General features: G+C 42.0%; 1 protein-coding gene across 1 annotated transcript; it reads right to left on the bottom strand.

The window, feature by feature from the left end:
• Nucleotides 1-7,689: 7,689 nt before the first annotated feature.
• Nucleotides 7,690-20,714, bottom strand: LSM3 (LSM3 homolog, U6 small nuclear RNA and mRNA degradation associated). Its single transcript, XM_021675752.2, has 4 exons — nt 20,599-20,714; nt 17,867-17,977; nt 15,527-15,622; nt 7,690-8,091 (listed from the first exon to the last, which is right to left on the bottom strand). The coding sequence occupies exons 1-4, from the start codon at nt 20,617-20,619 to the stop codon at nt 8,011-8,013; spliced, it is 309 nt and encodes a 102-aa protein (XP_021531427.1). The 5' UTR covers nt 20,620-20,714; the 3' UTR covers nt 7,690-8,010.
• Between the last annotated feature and the right edge of the window lie 79 nt (nt 20,715-20,793).

The raw sequence follows: 20,793 nt of genomic DNA, 5'->3' as shown, positions 1-20,793 counted from the left end.
ACAAATTGGAGAATTCAGTACTTGGCAGGCTTGTCTTCATATGTATGATGAATATCAGCCTTCCTGAAGCTTTAAAATTCTCTTGGTCTAAGTTACTTACCCTTGAAGGATCATTCCTGATTCTTGACATCTTTGAGAATTGTTCAACGTATAAATGATGTGCATCGTTTGATCTCTACTGAAAATACAAAAATTAGCTGGGTGTGGTGGTGGGCACCTGTAATCCCAGCTACTTGGGAGGCTGACGCAGGAGAATTGCTTGAACCCAGAAGGTGGAGGTTGCGGTGAGCCAAGATTGTGCCATTGCACTCCTGCCTGGTCAATAAGAGTGAAACTCCATCTAAAAAAAAAAAAATTATAATTATAAAGATGGAATTAGATATCTGAGGCTTAGGAAAAAAAATTAAAATTAAAAATTAAAAACTATATAGTCACAAATACTTTTACAAATACCTACTGTACTTTACTGAAGCAAAAGTGACAGAAAAAAATATGCTGATGGTATAGAGAAGCTAAAATGTAAGTTGATCAAATGATGCACACCATTTATATGTTGAACAATTCTCAAAAACATTAAGAATCAGGAATGATCCTTCAACGATAAGTAACTCAGAACAAGAGAATTTTAAAGTTTCAGGGAAGGCATATATTCATCATATATATGAAGACAAGCCTGCCAAGTACTGAATTCTCCAATTTGTCAATCTTTCCTTGTTCTTCAGGAAAGTCAGCATGGGTATTTCATTACCACATGGAAAACTATGTTGTGCCATTAAGAATAATAAAGAATTTAAGCCAAGCTTTAAAAAAAGAAACAATGTATAAAATTATGAGCTTGGGAAATGGAAAAAGTTGGGTACAACCATTCACTTTAACAAAATAATTCTTTCTGTGAGGATTTGCGTCTGGGCCACCTACGAAATAGTGTCCTGCTTGAACACAAAAAGCACTCGACACGCAGTATTGCAGAAACATGACAAGCCTAGAGAGAGGTCGGCTAGAGGCCTTCTGCAATGTCAGGTCCAACAGTGTGATAATAGCTTGGAGATTTTGCTTATCTGCTCTATCTCCCAAAGGGCATTGCACAATATCAGTGTGCTTGGATTGGACAGGATTCCAGTGACATGGTTCATGTTCTATTTTGATTCTGGCAGTTGGTAACCTTTCTTCTAGGAAAGGGGAAATAAAACCCCCCATTGGTGATATTCTGTTGTTCTGAGCACATGAGGGTGGTAAGGCTGCCAGGGGCTGACTGACCAGAGGAAGGTGTGGTCCCTGGGTCATTTTTAGCCACACTCCCAGGCCCTGATACCTGGCAGGGGGTCTGCAACCAGCTCTGTCAACCTGCCATGAGGATGACCTGCCCTTTCCCTTGGTAATTCAAGCCCCGGGTTTTTCCTGGGCAGAAACTGACAGTGATGTCATTATCTCGTGATGTTGTCAGGGTGACCTTGTTCTTGGAGCTGGTTGCATCTATTTCTCTTCTACCTTGAAGTTGAACTGAGAAAAATATTACTGAGAACCACGGAGGTGGGGGGCAGAGGACCCTACAAAGGGGAAGCCCCCCTGTTCCCTCATCTGATTCCCAAACCCTTATCATGACCAGCTGTTAGCCAACCCAGTTTCTAGCAGAACTCAGCCTGGAAAAGTCATACAGGAAAAACAACGCAAGGAGAGATCGATGAGAATTTAAAAAAAAATATTGTAGCAGACTCAGCAAGGCAGAAACTATGAATTCATGAAGAACAGCTTGGATCCTTGTTCTAAAGACAATTAAATATTTACGGGTGGCCTTTTCAGAAAGGCATTCGGGAGGAGACAAGAAACATCTTATTTAGAGCTGTTGGCCCAAATAAGGGAATCAAAGATGTCCTGAGCTTCGACTCCATGGCAGAATCTGAGCTCCATCCTTGATGGACATCTTTTCATCCTCAGCCCTTCTTCCTGAGGTGGGCACTGTCACTATCCCTATTTACAGAGGAGGAAACTAAGGGTCAGAGAGGTGGAGTCTGTTATTCAGCTGGGAAGCAGCCGTGCTGGGGTTCACATACAAGGCTTTTTCACTCCAAATCTGTACACTTTTCCTAGCACACATCAATGTTGGCTTTCAGACACTGCTACCAAGAGTTTTTCAACTCTAAACCTAAGCTCTTTTAATCAATAGCAGAGTGATCGAGCCCTTTTCCTGAAACACACATTGTTCATACTCAAAGGACGCTGTATAGATGCGGATGCCAAGGCTATGAGCAGGAAAAGGGATCTGCTCTACAGGATGGCAGAATCTGGCCTCGGACCCCAAAGAAAACTCAGCCACGTGCACAGAACCAGAGCAGCAAAACCCACCTCGCCTGGAGCACAGCTTTGTTAGTGATCTCAGTTCAGCAGGAATGTAGGCACCACGAGAAGGGTATTTTCCCTTACAACTTTCTCCCTGGGGCCTATACGTGGCTATTGTAGGGTTGGAGTTCCACAGATCGTGGATTTAAGAGCTTGTGGGCCAGTATTAGCTCGTGTTGATCGCAAAGACTGACGTGGAAAAGCAAAAGAGTACAGCACCACCTGGTGTTGGCAAGTAAGACATGCAGGTTTAGGAGGAAAAACCACTCCCTGCATTTCCCTTCGTGTGAGGAATGGAAACCCAGGAAGGGCGAGGAGCTTCCCAAAAGTCACAGAGCACACGGTGATCGAGCTGAGTCCAGCGATTTCCAACTCTATGCTCCTCCCACGAGGCCTGGCCAAAGGGAGGAAAGCACAGCCTTCCCCCTCCTGAGTACCAGCTCGCGCAGGGTCCCCATAGCAGCTGCGAACTCAGAAGGAAGGCCCTTTCCTTCGAAAAGGGAGAGGATGGTAAAATGCTGGCCTGTGATCGGAAGAAAGGGATCATGTAGCTGCAGGAGCAGCACACTGCACGGCTCCAGAAGCTACAGTGTGAGCAGCACCATTGGAGCTGGGGCACACAGTGGCCCTTCTTTAGGCTTCAGAACTAGAAAGCCTGGACTCGTGGTGGCCTCAGGCAAGTCTATTTCACTGTGTTGGGCTCTTCATCCCCTTCTGTAAAACGAAGGTGCTGAATGACCCCTGGTTCTCCAAGGTCTTAGATTTCCATGCCGACTGGCCTCCTCGCTGACCCTCCACCAGGAAAAACGTCATCTCAGAGCCTCTGCACCGCTTCTAGTTTCTGGATGAATGCTCTTTTGCCAAATCCCCTCCGGGCCCATTACTGACTGCTGTTCAGATGTCAGCTCAAATGTTCCCTACTGAGATAGACCTCGTCTGAGCCCCGTCCCCCCTCACCCTTCACACCATGTCACTTCCCATTCCCTCACCCCCTTCAGGTCCTTCCCAGCTCTTAGCATTGTGCATGTAGCTGGTCTTGCTCGGGCCTCTGTGGACAGATCCTGGCACATAACGGACATCTGAAAATAACTTTCAATTGAATGAATCAAATTATTTCGAATTCATGATTCTCCTGGAAATTATCTGGGGAGGAAAAGGGCAGGGACAGTTGGAAAAGCTAAAGGAGTGGCCTCCCAGTGCCCCTTTCACCTCTGTGCCTCTGACCCTGGTGTCCGTGATGTGGCAGTAACATCCCAGCACCACCCTAGTCTGCTCCCGGGGCCATTTTCCAGTCCTTACAGCTGACCTTAGGACAGAAGCTATTTGCCTAGCTGGTATGTGGCATGGCAGGGAGGTGCAGCCAGGTTTCTCTGACCCCGCTGCACTGCTAGACCCTGCATGGTCAGTTTTCCACCTCATTAAGGGCCACTCCAGGGCTCCTGTCAACATTCAGAGCCTAGATCCCGCAGCACTGTAGGTGGGTGGGGTGAGCATCAAGAAAACATTCCTCTGGAGTAATCAATATCAGAAACTGCAATGGGGCAGGCTGCCTCCACACCCAGGACATTTCTAGAAGCAGCCAAGAAAATAAGAATCTACATGCTCTGGTTTATTAAAATTGGGCAATGAATCTAAAAGGAATTTAAAGCATTTGGCCTTATCTTCCTCGTTTCTTGATATTAGTTTTACATGTAAATTAATAACTAGTTAGGTATCTAGAGTTGGCAAATACTGATATTTTCAGGTAAATGGTAATGGGGAGGATGGCCAGAAGGGTAAATAAGTGGGGAGCATTGTCCAATTGTGGGAAGGAAACCACAAGTGTCTGGAAAACAATGTGCAAAGTTCACCTTCTTTCAAACTCCCATTTGAACCTTCCATCCACAGTGCTGATCACAAAGTCCTGTTGCACTAGGCTTCTTCTCATTTAAATATTCATTCGTTCAACATTTATTGAGGACAAATTCTTGGCCAGGCCCTGTGTCAGGGGTTGTGAGTATGGTCTCTGCCTCTATAAGCAGGAATGTGTCTCATGGAGCTTGGTATTCTTCAGTCCACTCTGTTCAAGTACCTGCCCTCCCCGGAAGCTCTGAGGACCCCCTAATACCTACCTCCAGCTTAACAGCCCTCTTGTGTTGCAGGTCTCCTACCTAGACCCCTCCAGAGGACTCGGGCTACCCTCAGGCCCAGTCACCCAACAAATCTGAGCTCCACCCATACTGATTCCCCCATGGGTTTCTCCAGAACCTCCTGAATTCCAGAGCAATAGCTTAAAGTCATAGTGTCAGTCTGAGGTGTGTTCCCAGAAATCTGTTACTAATAGCAAACTATCAAAGGGATTTCTTTTTCTCTAAGTTGGAGAGACTAAAAGTTTTCCTGTGTAATAGGCATTGCGTCCAGCTCCATCCCTGCTTCCCTCTGGTTTCCTTTAGAGAACTACCCCTCCCTCTACACGCAGACCACACAGCTCAGGTGGGGATAACCTTGCTCTTACTTCCAGGAATGGGCACGTGACCGAGGCCTGGCCAATCAGAGCCCCACATTCTCGTGGCTGTAAAGACCAGCCCACAGATGGGCACAGGGACCAAGCAAGGATGAGAGCACTGCAGCTGGCGGGCAGGTAGGTAGGCTGGAAGTCTGCATCTGCTACAGGGAAGAGCTTGTCCACAAATGAAATGAGTGGCAGAGAAACATCAATTGTGCCTCTTAATCTAGCCAGGATGACTTTTGGAACTTTCATTAATTTTCCACATTGAATGCCGGTGAGCATAACTCACGCCTGACATCTGTTCACACAATGGGACATTCCTCCCCTCTTGGTAGCAGGCTAAAAGCAATGTGGGCAATAGCTAAGTATTATTTGAGACAGGGTCTTGTTATGTTGCCCAGGCTGACCTTAAACTCCTGGGCTCAAGTAATCCTCCTGCCTCAGTCTCCTTAGTAGTTGAGTTTACAGATGTGCATCACCACACCCAGTTTAGCTAAGTATTAAAGATTAAATAAAAAGGTGTGTGAAACCACTTTCTGCCTCTTAGTGTGTAGAGGGATACTACTCTAGTTTGGGCAAATCTTCAAAAATCACTATTTGAAATTTGAAAAGTGTCCATTTGTAGCTAATGATTAACTTGGGATACTTGTAACTTTTCATTTTGGGCATATTTTATCTCAAAGATGTGGTCCAATGTTTTGTCCATTTTTCTTTGTGGGAGGCAATGGCAATTCATATCGGCCTCTTTCATAAAACAACCAAGACAGGGATCCAGGTATGACACCCGCTGGTAAGGCTCCGTTTAGGCTAATCTGACACCTTATTGCAGACATCACTATTCACCAGCTCCAGTGACCACTGGCCATCAGCTGACTGGAGCCGAGTGCGCTGCAGACTCAGAAGTCTAAGGCATGGCTCCCAGGGGCCCTCACAGTATAACCCCTCAGTGGACAGCACCCCTGTAGAGGAAACCTCAATGTGGACCATGGCAGGGCCCTGCTTGAGCTTTGTTGTGGATTGAGTCCCAGCTCCACAAGGACTCACACACTGCCTCCTCTCCATTTCCTAACAGAGATGGCTCGTCTGCAGTTACCCTTTTATTGTCACTCTCCCTGTATCTTAGCAGCTAGATGAAGTTGTAGTTGTGTGTGCATGTGAGGGTAATGGCATCAGATATTAAGGTTCATGGGTTTTAGAAATGTGTATAATCAAGTCCTCACAGCTGAAAGTTTTAGTGTAAACTAACAGTTCCAGAGAAAAAGGAGAGACAAAATGAAGAATGAAGAGAAGTGTTCAGGAATTTGGTGTGACTGTCAGAAACCACTACAAATGAATGCAGTGCTGGGGAGAACTGCAGAGTGGCAGAGTGAGGCCAGATGGCCTGTCACACCACGCCGTGGACACCAGGAGCCAACAGACTGCCCAGAGCCAGGGCTTTGGCAGCACACCCACACCACAGGCTCACACAGGTAGAAGGCAGTCAGGTTCAATCTTGCTCCCACATACTAATGACCACAGGTGACTTCAGGTCTTTGAGGTTCAGTTTCTTGTAACATTCTGCAGGAGGGAGTTCACTTTTTTAATAGTGAACAGGCTGATGTAAACAGGTTGCCCTCCTGGGACCACTACAGCTTAAAGACAAAGCATAGGGATGGCAGAAGTGAAGAGAGGGTACCTCTCCTGCCTCCTCACCTAAGATGAAACCACACTTGTTTTTCTCTTCTCCATGAACTTGCAGGGGCATGTACCATTAGAAAGGAAAATAAAACCTTTTTAATATGTCTACTGAAAGCATCTTTCTTGCACCAGGCTTAAAGTACTGTGCATTTGTGAGCATACTGTGCTTGATGATGGATGAACACACACACATTCAGCACATTTACAGATAAACCACACAAACTGGATTTTCTACATTTCAAAATGGAATGACCAGCGTGGAGGATGTCAGGTTCTAAGCCCTGTTTTGATAAAGTTTGAGAGATTGTAACACACTTTTACTTTCCTCTTTAGGTTTTAAGCATTGAGTGCTGACTTACTGAAGCTAGAAATAAAAATAGCTTTGCTTTTAGTCAATTTCTGCTTTACTGTGTCACTAAGACATGCTGTTTGAGACTCCTCATCATTAATGGCCTATGATCCAAAAAGGAAAAATGGTTTGGGTGATAATTATAAGTAGGTATGACCAAGCTGAACCACATCCGACCTTAGAATTAAATCAGGCCAGAGAAAAGAGAAATCGTGCATTGCTCTGTCTTCCATTACAGTGTTAATGTTTACGATGTCCCTCCACTCCCTTCTCATGTATTTGGGTGCTCTTCCCCATGCTCCCATGGCATCCTGCATATGCGTTATTCTATTAGCACTTATCTTACTGCCTGCAATTGGTTTAAACATCTGCCTCCCTAGAACACTTGAGGGCAGAAAACATTTTTTTTTCCACAGGGAGTCTCTCTGTCACCCAGGCTGAAGTGCAATGGCTCGATCTCGGCTCACTATAACCTCTGCCTTCTGGGTTCAAGCGATTCTACTGCTTTGGCCTCCTGAGTAGCTGGGATTATAGGCATACACCACCATGCCAGGCTAATTTTCATATTTTTAGTAGAGACAGCATTTTGCCATGTTGGCCAGGCTGGTCTCCAACTCCTGCCCTCAGGTGATCCACCCGCCTCGGCCTCCCAAAGGGCTGGGATTACAGGTGTGAGCCACTGCGCCTGGCGCAGAAAGCATTTTGATAATACTCTGGTTCCCAGCACTCAAACCTGGTGCCTCCAACACAGTAGATGCACTGCAAATGTGTGCTAAGTGAAGTTAAGATGTGCTCACTTTAAGTAATTCACAAGACAGAAGACTGCACTAAAAATAAATCCACGAGAAAACACCAATTTTAATTTAAAGAAAAAAAATCAGAAAAATTCTGTGAGAATTATGGAGCAAAAGAAGTCCTGAAAAAGAGTTCTGCATCTTGGTGGTCATATTTATTGGAAGAGCTTGAGAAAAATGAAAATACAATTTAGCTTAAGAAGTTGTGAGTTATCTGCAAATCAACTCATTTCAGGACTGGAAGAATCCCTGGAATTATTTCTTAATATCAAAATGTGTGCAGGTTTCTCTTTTGAATGTCTTGCACATTTAAAGAGGCCCCTGTACAAAGTCTCCTGTTCTCCATACAGGACAAATCCTTTGTTTCAGCCAACTCTCAGCGGAGGGGCGACCAGTACAACGCCATCTCCCCGGACAAAGAGCATTGGAATATTTCGTTTCGTTGACTGGAAGAGAAAAAAAAAACAGAACTTATTTATGCAATTGTGTATCATTATTTATTGTTTGTGACAGAAATGTCAAAAAATGGATTCATCATGACACAAAAAATTTGAATTAAAAAACCTGATCACTTACCTTGGTAGCACCAAGAGCCAATCTATCAAAATGCTTCCTTTCCTGGATATCAACAGTTGTGGCAGACACTGGAGCTACCCACTAAAACTCACTCTCCTCTACCTGGGCACACAGCTGGATTACGTTTCTTATTCTTCCTTGCAACTGGATGTAGCCATTGGATTGTTTTAACCAATAGCAAATAAACGGAAATGACAAGACTATATCCAGACTGACCCAGAATGTCGCTCTGTAATCATTCTTTAACACTAAATGAACTAAGATAATGGTGAGAGCTCAGGGGATGGCAGAACCACTGATAGGCAAAGCCTGGTCCCTGACTTATCACCTGGAAGAAAGCTATTGTGAAGACCTAGACCCCACCAGGGCGTCATGTGGGCAAGAGATCAACTTCTATTTTGCTGAGCCATTACGTGTTACTTCTGTGTGCTAAAGGGGTCAACATATGGAATGGACACCTTGAAGCATTAGCTTAGTGGTCAGGCATTACGCAGTAGAGAAACACATGAATGTTTGAAATCCTAATATTATCCCTTGGCAAAATATTAGATAAATCTTGGAATGTAGCCCAAGGGGCTTCTAAACTTACTAGCTCTGGGAGAAGAGGATGGAAAAGCCAAATGTTAGTAGGTGTCGCTGTTAACTTAATGCATTTAGCAGGGCAGTAGAAGAGAGAAAAGCTCAGGCAAGAACTAGTTGGTTTTCAAGCAGAGATGAAAAGAAACAAGACTCACAGGGTTAAAAAAGCCATTGGCTTTTAGAACCCAAACTACAGAAATAAGTATGAAAAAAGGCTTTAAGAAACAAGGCCCAGTAAAATTTCCCAGGTAAACAAATTCAGCCCTGAGGCAAAGATCAGATTAAGGGTGTTGTCTTTCCACCCAAACTTTTGTAGCAAGTGGCCTCAAAGTAGTTAACATTAATTTTAGGGAGCAGAACAGAGGTGAGGAACTGGAGATAAAGCAGTCCTATAAGCTATGCCTAGGGAAGAGCTTAGACAAGTTACTGGCCCTTTGAATTGTTTGGATGGACACAGTTCAGAAACCTATGTTCTAAGTTTTTAAAGAAATTGCATTGCCAAAGAAACCATAAGTCTGGCCAAAAAAAAAACCTTGGACTATTTGAGTCTTCCAGCATAATAGAAGTTGGCCCTGAAAGCTCTGCAGACCCCACTTAGAGTTGCCAGATTTTGCAAACAGAGATGTAGAATGCACAATTAAATTTAGTGTGAAGTTCCAAACATTGGATGCAACATATTTTATCTAATTGAGGGATTTCTGCTACTACCAGGACAGGGAGCATTCCTACGTTCCCAGTGGGATTCATCACTGTTAGGGACCAGTAACTGTCTTACATTTCTCATTCCTTCCTTCTCTGGAAGAGAGTTTTTGTGGTGGATATCCTGCCCCTGCTGTTTTTTTTCATGAATGTGGGAGGGGTAAATAATTCATCTTCTTTGGGGTATAGGTCTCTCTACAAGTGACCACATGTGGTCTGACAGAGAGAACCGAGAGTCACGTGGCAGCGCTGCACCCTGAGCTGGATATCCTGCTTGCATCCTTTGGGGTAGAAATGTGTTCTGTGTGGGAAGTAGGATTCTGCAACACTCGCTATCATGGATCTCAGCAGCAACTTGGCCATTAAACTCACAAAGCTCAAGATAGTCAAGGGCACACAGCTTTGTGCAAAGGAAACACAGCACATGCCAGCTGGGCAGTGGCAAGTGTCTCAGCAGACGTCTTGACAGCATTCCAAGGATTCTTCTCTAGCTACCCAAATGACTGCTTACTTAGCAGGTGGGTGCAGGAGCCACCCTGGCTTAACCGCCCCAAGCTTCACACCAGAACCAGTATCTTTTATTATAATTTAATGAATGTGGCTTCATAGTCACCAAGGAGGGGGTGCACTCCACTACAAGGGTTGAAGTGCTCTCAGGGAAGACCACTGCTATGGGCTCCTAACAGTATTCAAAGCTCATTCACAGTTCTTTCAGTTCAGATGCAGTTTATAAACCAGGGACCTTTTTTTTTTTAAAATATAGCAATATTTTTTATTAACACAGCTGACATTCCAATTTTATCTGTTTCTAGGGAAAACGAACTAGTAAGTTAATCCATGGTCATTTTGCCGTAAATAATTTTTTTTTTAAAGCCCTTTGCTCACAGGTATATATAAACATTGATTGCCAGGGGGGCAGACTACGGCAGAAACTGCTAACTGTTCATAAAAATTCCTTCTTCTTTCCTGGGCACACAATTCTGCTATATTTCCCAGGCTCCCTTACAGTTGGGTAGATCATATCACTGAGTTCTAGCCTAAAAAATTTAGGAAGAGGTATGCAGTACCTCTAGACTGATTCATCAACTTCTCATGTACATGCCTCCACTCCTTTTTGCTCCTACTGGCTAGATGTGAAATGATGACAGAAGACTTAGGGGTTGGTGGAGCCACAAGACACAAGGAGCCTAGGTTGCTGAATGACTGTGTGGAGGAAACTATCTAGAATAATTATGTCATTGAGAAACAAACTCCATCAGTGCTGAGCCACTGCGTATCTGTGACTCTGCTTAGCCAGCACCTGTCTGGGGAGGTGGGGGGTGCCTGTTATCACAGTCTAGCCAACATGAACTAATATGCCCACAAGAGTATACTTTCAACAACCCATGTGTGAGGAATCTCCCCTGGGCTGTTGCTCATAACGCACAGACAGGAGATGTGGCTACAGATAATTCCAGAGAAAAAAGGGGACTCTAGTACAAGGAGTTCAGTGTATAAACTTAAGTGCTCTAGGTAAAAAAAAAAGGATGCTATCAACTCAATATCAGAGAAAAGTATTGAATTTTCTAGCACTGGTGATGAATTTCACCCAAAATTTTTTTTTAAGTGTGCATGTGTGTCCGACAGGTGACAAGGCTTATATCTGCAGTCCTTGCAATGAAATAGAATCTTCTGTTTAACACTTATTGAGTCAATCTGCAGTGAAATCTGAAGTCCACTCATATAAACACCTAGAGTGCCCATTATGTGTCAGGTACTACAACAGGCGTTAGACACAAAGGGATGAATAAAACATGGACTGTCCTCCTAGAATCCCCATACTAGAAATGAAAAGAGAGGAAGTATGAATTTATTCTGCAGGTATACTTCCACATAAGAAAAAGGTAAAATTATTTACAGCAGAATAGTTTTTATTAGCAAAATATTAGAAATGGCTATCTGTCCATCAATAGGAAAACAGTTAAATTACGGTACATCTATACAATGAAGTGCCATAAAGCTAAAAATGAAAGCACAAGGAAGCTATGTACGAAAGGGAAAGAGCACTAAGATAAAAAAACAGGCTAAGAGAGAGTAACAGTCATTAGCACATGCATAAAGACATGGGAAGATTCTCAAGAAACCAGTAACAGTGCTTATGTCTGGGGGTGGGGTGTAAAGATGACGAGCAGAGGCTGGGGTGGAAGACGTTTTACTACACTGTGTTCCTTTCTGCATTCTGTGATTTTAAGACTGTGTGAGTCTAGCATCTATCCAAAAAGTTAAATTAAAATGGAAGCAATTTAAAATGAGTAAATAAAAGAAATATGTGTTAAGTACTATATGGTGACACAGACCATATGGTCTCAGTATGGACCATAAAGAGAGAGTTAGTTCATATGAAGGAGCAGGTCTAGAGCTCCTCTAATACGAGTGTCACTAGCCACAGGTGGCTCACTGAATTAAAGTGAAATAAAATTAAATATTCAGTTCCTTAGTCACACCAGCACCCACTTCAAGTGCTAAATAGCTACACGTGGCTCCTAGCTCCTGTAATGACAGCACAGATAGAAATTTTCACTACTGCAGACAGTTCTATTATTATAGGCTAATCTACAGAAAGGTCTAGAAGAGCCATCTGATGTTGTAGGCCTTCAGGCAAGCAGAGGGAGCAGAGGGCTCAGTTACAAAAGGGTACAACATCCCCAAGAGAAACTGGTGAGTCAAACTACAACGTGTTTGGTGAAGGAATGTAGTACACGTGATGGAGAGCTGAAAAAGTAGGCTGGGCCAAATAACAGACTGTTCACAATCTATAAAATGTAATTATTCCAATTATGGAGGACCAATTATGGAGAACCTCTAATTATGGAGGACCAAGAACCAGAAGAGTAAGACTGACTGCTTTCCATTTTCCCATTTATAAGTCAGCAGTCAAATTCATTATTTAGAAGTCAATTATGTAAGTTACAGGGGAAAAAAAAAACCCAACAACTCTATGGTTTATGGGTCCCCCATACTGTTTTGGTAATGCTGATGCTCATTAGTTATTTCAATAGAGGAGAGAGAGGAAAATGTAAAATGGGCCAAGGTAAGAAACCACTTAATCTGGTTTCCCATCTTGGAGAGGAGTAATAGGAGTGCACAGGAGAGTGAAGTAGTTATTCTCAATGGCGCTGAACCAGATGCAGGCACTCTCCATAATATGACTGTCTTTCCTTTCTATATCTGTAGTTAATACACATTTACACACTGAAGTATTCTCAGTCATCCAAAGATTCCATTTTAAATGTTTTACCCAATACATCATGGCAATGTGAAAAACAACTCATTACCTAAACTGACTTTGCTTAATGTTCTGCAGCTGCAACTCTAAGCACAAGAGAGGCCAAATGTACACAGCACATAGCGTTCAGCAGCTAACCAGCCCCCGCAGCCTTTCAAGACAGCAATTAATCTTTATGGAGGTCAGTGACTACTCAGACTCTCTTATAGACACTTCACCCGGAGAAATGCACATGTGCACAGATGTACAACACTTTTAAACAGATTCAGGAGGAACCACACGTGGAACAGACAACTAAGGATGACAGAGGTGGACCCTACTGTTAGCTCACTGCAAACATGCAGTGAGTGGCAGTGTTCCCTTCTCTGTAAGAATAGACACCACCATTGAAGAGTCATTTCTGTCACAAGCAGAACTCAAGACAAGAGCATTAAAATGTTTACAACGAGGAGTCTACTTCCATTGTAAAATTCTTATGTTAATAATGTTAGACGAATAAAGCAGAATATTAAAGCTGGATATTCCACATTTTATCACATTTAAGATATCATGTGTAAGCTTAGTTGAACTGAAAATGGAAAAATTTTGCCAATTAAACTATGACACAATTCTTTTTTTTAATCACATCACCTATAAGATGCAATCAGATTTTTGACATGCTAAAATTTAAAGAAAAGTGCATCTTAGAATTGGCTACTTATGATTGTATCCATGTTAAGAAAACCATAACAATCACCAAACAATAGGTACCAAATGATATTCCTGAAGGGAAAAAAAATGTAGATTAAAAAAAAATGCTATTCTTTCTTGGAGAAACAAGCTAGCAAAAATAATACATAAATAAAACTTTAGAAAAAGAAAGAAAATGCTAAATGTTTACACCTAGAAGGAAAAAGAACTCTAGCAAAGGAATCAGGTATGGTCAGAGAGAGGAGGATAGCCAGGATAAAGCATAACTACAAAATCCAAAGAAGGCTCCAGTTTAAGTCACTAAGTGCCTGTCACTAATCTGGAGGCTTTTCATGCAGCCCTCAATACATTCTCCACAGTTGTAGGAAGTGGGTCCTATTATTATTCCCATTTTACAGACAAGGAAACATATCCACAGGCAGGTTAGGTGATCTGACCCAATTAAAAAGGTGGTAAGCAAGGGAGTCAAGATTTGAATCCATGTAGTCTTGTACTCTGAGCCCACATTTTAATCACTATGCCCTAGCAGGGTCACAAACTGGCTTCTCAAAACCTAAAAATCTTTCTGCTAAGGCCTGGGCAGTGGCTTACACCAGTTAATATCAGCACTTTGGGAGGCCAGGAGTTTGAGAACAGCCTGACCAACATGGAAAAACCCTGTCTCTACTAAAAATACAAAAATTGGCTGGGTGTGGTGGCACATCCTAGCTACTCGGGGGGCTGAGGTAGGAGAACTGCTTGAACTTGGAAGGCAGAGGTTGTAGTGAGCTGAGATCGCCATTGCACTCCAGCCTGGGTGACACAGTGAGACTTTGTCAAAACAAGAAAGAAAAAGAAAGAAAAGAAAGGAAAGAAAGAAAGAGAAAGAAGACGTTTCTAATGAGATCATTGGTGCTACTAATAAATACGATTTTTTTTTAAACATTGAACAATAAAATGAATCTGCATAGCTCAGTGAACTACTATTTTCTAAAGAACCAGTACCTGATGTAACCAAATCATGCATGAGTAAAAGACCCATGTGAAGTACAAGGCAGATCAACGACTTTTCACCTAACAAGAGTATGAAAAGTTTACTGTTATCGTTTCAGATTCCAGCCTGCAAATAACCTTTGACCAACTACCACTGGTTGAGTTTGGGTATAGTATCAAAGGTGGAGCATTCACAAAACATATTCCTTCCTTTCCAACTACCTATCTGTGTGGTCAGATTTGCTTCAATTACAACATCGCATGATAGATTTAATGCAGAAAAAAATGATAAGAATCTTCTAGCTGTCAGCCATTAAGTCGGGCATTAAAGAGATTTGCAAAAATGTAAAACAAAGACATTCCTCATTAAACATTTTGTTGTAGAAATAGTTATTGTTCATAAAAATGTTACTTACGGCAACATGTGATAGGTGTTTTATGTTTTTTTTGAGACGGAGTCTCACTCTGTCCCCCAGGCTGGAGTGCAGTAGTGCCATCTTGGCTCACCGCAACCTCTGCCTCCCGGGTTCAAGTGATTCTCCTGCCTCAGTCTCCCGAGTAGCTGGGATTACAGGTGCCTGCTGCCACTACCGGCTAATTTTTCATATTTTTAGTAGAGACAGGGTTTCGCCATGTTGGCCAGGCTGGTCTCAAACTCCTGACCTCAGGTGATCCACCCGCCTTGGCCTCCCAAAGTGCTGGGATTACAGGTGTGAGCCACCATGCCTGGCCAGGTTTTTTTTAAGAATAAATATTTTTTAAAATGTTCAGTTTCTAACACTGTCTACTATTACTGTTATATACTACTATACATAGTTACCTTGCATTGTTGTATCTCACTGAATCTAGGAACCCTATGAGTTAAGTGGTAGTATTCCTGCTTACCAATGAGAAGTCTGCTAAGTTAATTCCCTTGCCCAAGGTAGACCAAGTAGGAAGTGGTCAAGCCAGTACTGGCAACCAGGTCAATCAGACCCCAGAACCCTTGCTTTTAATTGCTATGCTCTACTGAGTCTGTAAGTAGGTGTCAAAACATGACAGGCTGTCCAATAGAGAACAATTGATATTTGTAAAGCAATGAATAGAACTGCAAGACTTACTTTATATATCTCTTCATACGTTTCTTCATCAATTTCTATAGTAGTCACAGTTTCTTCTACATCTCCTAAGATCATATTTAAATGTTGATCATAAGCCTAAAGTGGGAGGGTAAAGAACCAAGAAATTTAATAATCAAATTACAAAATGATCAAGGCTTAACAACATACAAATGGTTCAATTACAACTAAGGCATGTGATACTTGTATCACAAACTTTTATATCCAAACAAAAAGTAATCCTACTGTACTAATATACTGTTTCTTCACATGTCATTTCCAACGATTATTTAATCGATCTGATCAAAATATAAAACTGCTTATATGGCCAAAAATAAATTTACTCAGTCACTTGACATTTTTAAAGTCTCCACCCCACTTGTTATCTAAGGCAGTCACATCATTTATAATACTTAATTATGAAAAACAGCAGATTCATCTTCATCATTTATCAGTAGACATCCTTCAATTCCACCTATAGCAATGTGACAAGAAAAATACAGTAAAGAAGATAAAATCGTTTGTTTACTGCTAAGATGATGGTATCGCAGTCTTCTAAAGGCACACGGCAGACTACATGTTACAGAGAGAAAATAAGTAGAGCAACACCCTGCCCATTTCTAATCTATCCAGAACTTAAATGTGTTTAGCACCTGTGGGCTCAATCAATAAATGTTGCAGCTACAATATTCAATCCAAGCTCCAAAGTTCATTCATTTAACTTTCTGGGGCCTTGTTCAGAACTCAAGTTTACTTTTAACAATGTGTTACATGGTTCACCTGCTCACATCAAAATAAAAGTCACTTGTCAGTCATGTGAGGTTATTGCTTCGTAGGCCACACTAACAAGAGCAAAAAGCTTTAACTGAGAGGCACAAAACAAACAGAAAGTAGGGGCCATTTAGGATAGAAACCATCAAGTTTACACAGGGAACCAAGGAAGAGCCACAGACAAGTAATTAAGCTGAATTCCAATTGTATTCCCGAAGTTACCACTATTCCTTTCCTGGAGTGTCTCTTCCCTTAAGGCCAGCTGTAGATTAAGACTATTGTCTCCCTAGGTACCTATTTCCTTCCCAAGCCCACAGGTTCTTTATCTTTAGGTTTTGTGGAAGGTGGAACCACAGTACTTAAGAGTGGGGCTCCATCAGACTATATAGATTCAAATTCTGGCTCTCTCTTTACTGGCAAGTGACTGTACCTTTCTGAGCCTGAGCTTCCTATACTGCAAAGCAGGAATAATTAGTATCTATCATCACAGAGTTGCTATAAAGATTAAATGAGATATCATACACAAAACGTTATAGTACCTGGTCTATAATTAATGCTCAATAAATGTTAGTTATTTGCAATCACTTTAGGGTAGAGTGGCAGCACTAAAAACAACATACTTAGGAAAGTAACAAGTCATTAAGGAGAGGCAAAACCTTCAGGGTACTCTATGAATAAATGGGACCATTTCAAGGGATCAATTCTACAGATATTTTGCAGATATGCACAAAGAAATATGTTTAAAAAAATGCTTCCTGTAGTATTTATGTAAAGTATTTGTAGCAAGAAAAGAAAAAAAATCTATCACTATCATATACAAAATCCTAGGTAGTCATTAAAAAGAATAAAGGAGAATTATGTGCACTCATGGTCAATAATTTCCAAGAAACATTAAGTGGAAAAAAAAAGGTGCTGAAAAACATCTATAGCAATATCCGTGTTTTGTAGAGGTGAGGTGTGTATATACTGCAAGAATGTGCATATGTACATATATAGTATACATGTATAAACATACAGAAAAGATAACCCAGTTTTTAAATTTTATTTTTGTAGAGACAGGGTCTCTCTGTGTTGCCCAGGCTGGTCTTGAACTCCTGGCCTCAAGTGATCCTCCTGCCCCAGCCTTCCAAAGTGCTGAGATTACACACATGAGCCGCTGCACCCAGCCAAGATAATCCAATTTCTAATAATGGTTACCAATAGGGGAAATGGGATTTCACTTTTTACTCTATATATTCTTGTGCTGTTTAACTTTTCATAATAATACACCTATTTGTGTATATGTCAGAAATTTTAAAAACATTTAAGAATAGAGGACAACTGTTATCTACAAATAAACAGAAGGGAAAATGAAGGGAATAAAAATGTTCTATAATAAACACATTTCTATTAAAATAAAAAATGTTAAAAATGTAAATACATGCAGCTTTATTTGGCTTATAGAAATATGGGTGACTTTCCACTTCCCTCTCTTCCTTCAAAATACTCTTTGACTCTGCACAGGTTTTACATTTCAAGGTAGTGGGGGCAGGAAAGAATCTGATTTCAAGGTAACTTGATAAATTTACTTACATGTAATCTGCCTCGAAGCTCTCGGTCATTTCTCATTTTCACATAAATTCGCTCATCTAGGCTGAGCCTGATAAGATCCAGGGGCTCCTCTACAGTGTTGGTAGTTTGTTGCTGATAAAAGAAACAGGTTTAGTAATGTAGTACTAGAGATAGAGACCTGCTTAAATCACTGTTAAGCTGTGTGACCATGGGCAAGTTATTTAACCCTTCTCTGCTTCAGTCTCCTAAGCTGTGAAATGGAGGTAATAGTGCCTACCTAATACTGTTGTTGTGAGGCTTAAATGATATCTATGATGGCTTAGAACAGTGCCTTTCACATAATATGTGCTACATAAATGTGGGTTAAAACACACATACACAAAAAGGAGTTACACAGCAAAATAATCATGACTATACTTTGTTCCCTCAAAATCCAAACTGCCTGACCCAATTTCAGGGTATAGGGTCTCAGGGACTTTGGTTTTATCTCAAATATTATGTAATCGTTGGAAAAACACTCACTTAATGCCTACCATACACTAGTCAGAATGCTAAGTAGAGGTGTAGGTTTATGGGAAGACTATGAATTTAGCACAGGCTGAGTTTAGGCTGCCAACTGGCCAGTAAGATCAATATATTTAGTAGGCAGTACAAAACACTGGTTGAATGCACTGGCTTAGCCAGGCACAGTGGCACATGCCTGTAGTCCCAGCTACTCCGAGGCTGAGGTGGGAGGATCGCTTGAGCCTAGGAGGCGGAGGTTACAGTGAGCCGAGATGGTGCCACTGCACTCCAGCTGTGGCAACAGAGTGAGACTCTGTCTTGAAAAAAATAAAAGCAAGCACTGGTTTTGGAGTCAGGCAGTCTGGGTTCAATTCCTGGCTGTGACCTGACTCTAATGAACTAAGATTAAAAATCATGCCATCGGTAATTCTGATTCTTCATTTGTAATTGAGGAAGCCACAACCTTCCTTCTGGGTTCTTGAGAGGATTAAAGTAGTTAATGTATTTACAACAGTGCCAGGTAAAAAGTAGTTAATGTATTTACAACAGTGCCAGGTAAACAGAAAATATTAATAAACGGCTCCTACTGGCTGGGCATGGTGGCTCATGCCTGAATCCCAGCACTTTGGGAGGCTGAGACAGGCAGATCACCTGAGGTCAGGAGTTGAGACCAGCCTGGCCAACATGTAAAAACCCCATCTTTACTAAAAACACAAAAATTAGCCAGGTGTGGTGGCACAGGCCTGTAGTCCCAGCTACTTGGGAGGCTCAGACAGGAGAATCGCTTGAACCCAGGAGGTGGAAGTTGCAGTGAGCTGAGATCGATCCTGCCACTGCACTCCAGCCTGGGCAACAGAGTGAGAGTCTGTCCAAAAAGAAAGAAAGAAAAAGAAAAGAAAAGAAATGGTTCCTATTAGTATTATTAAAGAACTGCTGGAAACGTTGGTTTCAGAGGTCAGGGCTAGGATGACTTGGGGTCGGATGGTTGCAGCCATTAAGAGTTAGAAAGACTATTCAAGGAGAGCTTCTTCATTAAGTACATGAGGCCAGTGGAGGAAGGTGACTGAATGTAACAGGCTCTAAAGCTTCAAAAGGTCAGATAAGAGAAAAAAAATCCTGACTCGACTGATCCCTATTTCCCTAGTTCAACAGGTGTTTGTTAAAGGATCAGAAAACCAACTGTTAGATTACAATGATATAGAAGTCACAATCCCCACTCTCAAGGAGCTCATTGTAATGTGGAGAGGCATACAAATAAATAATTAAAAACTGTAAAAATATGCACATGACAGAGCCCTATTGCTACCTAAGCCTCTGTCTACGATGCCCACTGTAGCTTTAAATATTGCCTTTTCAAAGAGGCCTCATCAAGTAACTACTTGTTGAGTGTTTCCAGCACTGTTCTAAACCCTAAGGACAGAATAAAGAACAAAACAAAATCCCTGCTCTTATGGCACTTAAATTCTAGTGGGGAGGGTTATACATTAAATACAGATGCATACATTTAATATGAAATAATAATGCGCTATGAAGAAAAATGAAGCAGGGTAAGCAGAGTAAAGTGTGTGCTACTGGCGCAGGAGAAGTCCTCTCTGAGGAGATGAGATTTCAGTAGAAAGCTTAAGGATTTGTGGCTTGATCTCCAAAGATATCTGAGGAAGAGAAAGACCAGGTGAAAGCTTCTAGGGCCATCTGTTATTCTGCATACTAGTTCCTTGTTTCTTTCACATCACATCACAGTTCCTGTAAGTCTCTTACATATTTATATTTACTTTTATTTCTTCTCCTCACGAATATAAGCTCCAAGTAATGGCAGGGATCACTTATATGTCGATATCAGTGTCCCCGGCCCTTAGAACAGTGTCTAACCATACAAAGCTGAGGTTCACTGAATCTGCTAAATGAATAAATAATTGTTGCGCTCAGTAATGATAATAACTTCTAACTTTATTATCAGGCTTTCTATCGGAATCCTAACAGTTCCGTGAGGCAGGCAAGGATAATAATTTACAGATTTAAAAAAATGAACTATAGAGTGTGATGAATAGTAGTCAGGTGGGCTTCTAACCGGAAAAGATCTCAGGGCCTGCGGCAAAATTCGGAGCCGGGGGCGGTTACAGAAAGGACGGGGCGGATTACACCATGGTGACCTGGAAAGAGGAGACACGATTGGCCATTTTTCATAAGTTTGGAAAAACCAGCCCTAGTAAGCGAAGCTGCTCGGAGCGACCCCCTTAAAGTACACTCACTTGGTCTACGTCGTCCGCCATGTTTCAAACCCTGCGCCCTTTCCCGCTTCTCGCGAGAACACACGAGCAACGCCGACCTCCGGAAACAGGGGGATACAATACAACGGAAGTAAAGAGAAATCTCTTTTGCTCCTTCCTGCTTCCCGTGGTTTTTAGTGGCCACGGGTATGGGCGGAGCTTCCTTCGGGCGCGTGA

Source organism: Aotus nancymaae, unplaced genomic scaffold, assembly GCF_030222135.1.
Source record: "Aotus nancymaae isolate 86718 unplaced genomic scaffold, 86718_ANA_hifiasm-v0.15.2.pri h1tg000046l, whole genome shotgun sequence".
Taxonomy (NCBI): domain Eukaryota; kingdom Metazoa; phylum Chordata; class Mammalia; order Primates; family Aotidae; genus Aotus; species Aotus nancymaae.
This window is presented reverse-complemented; position numbering and strand designations above follow the sequence as displayed.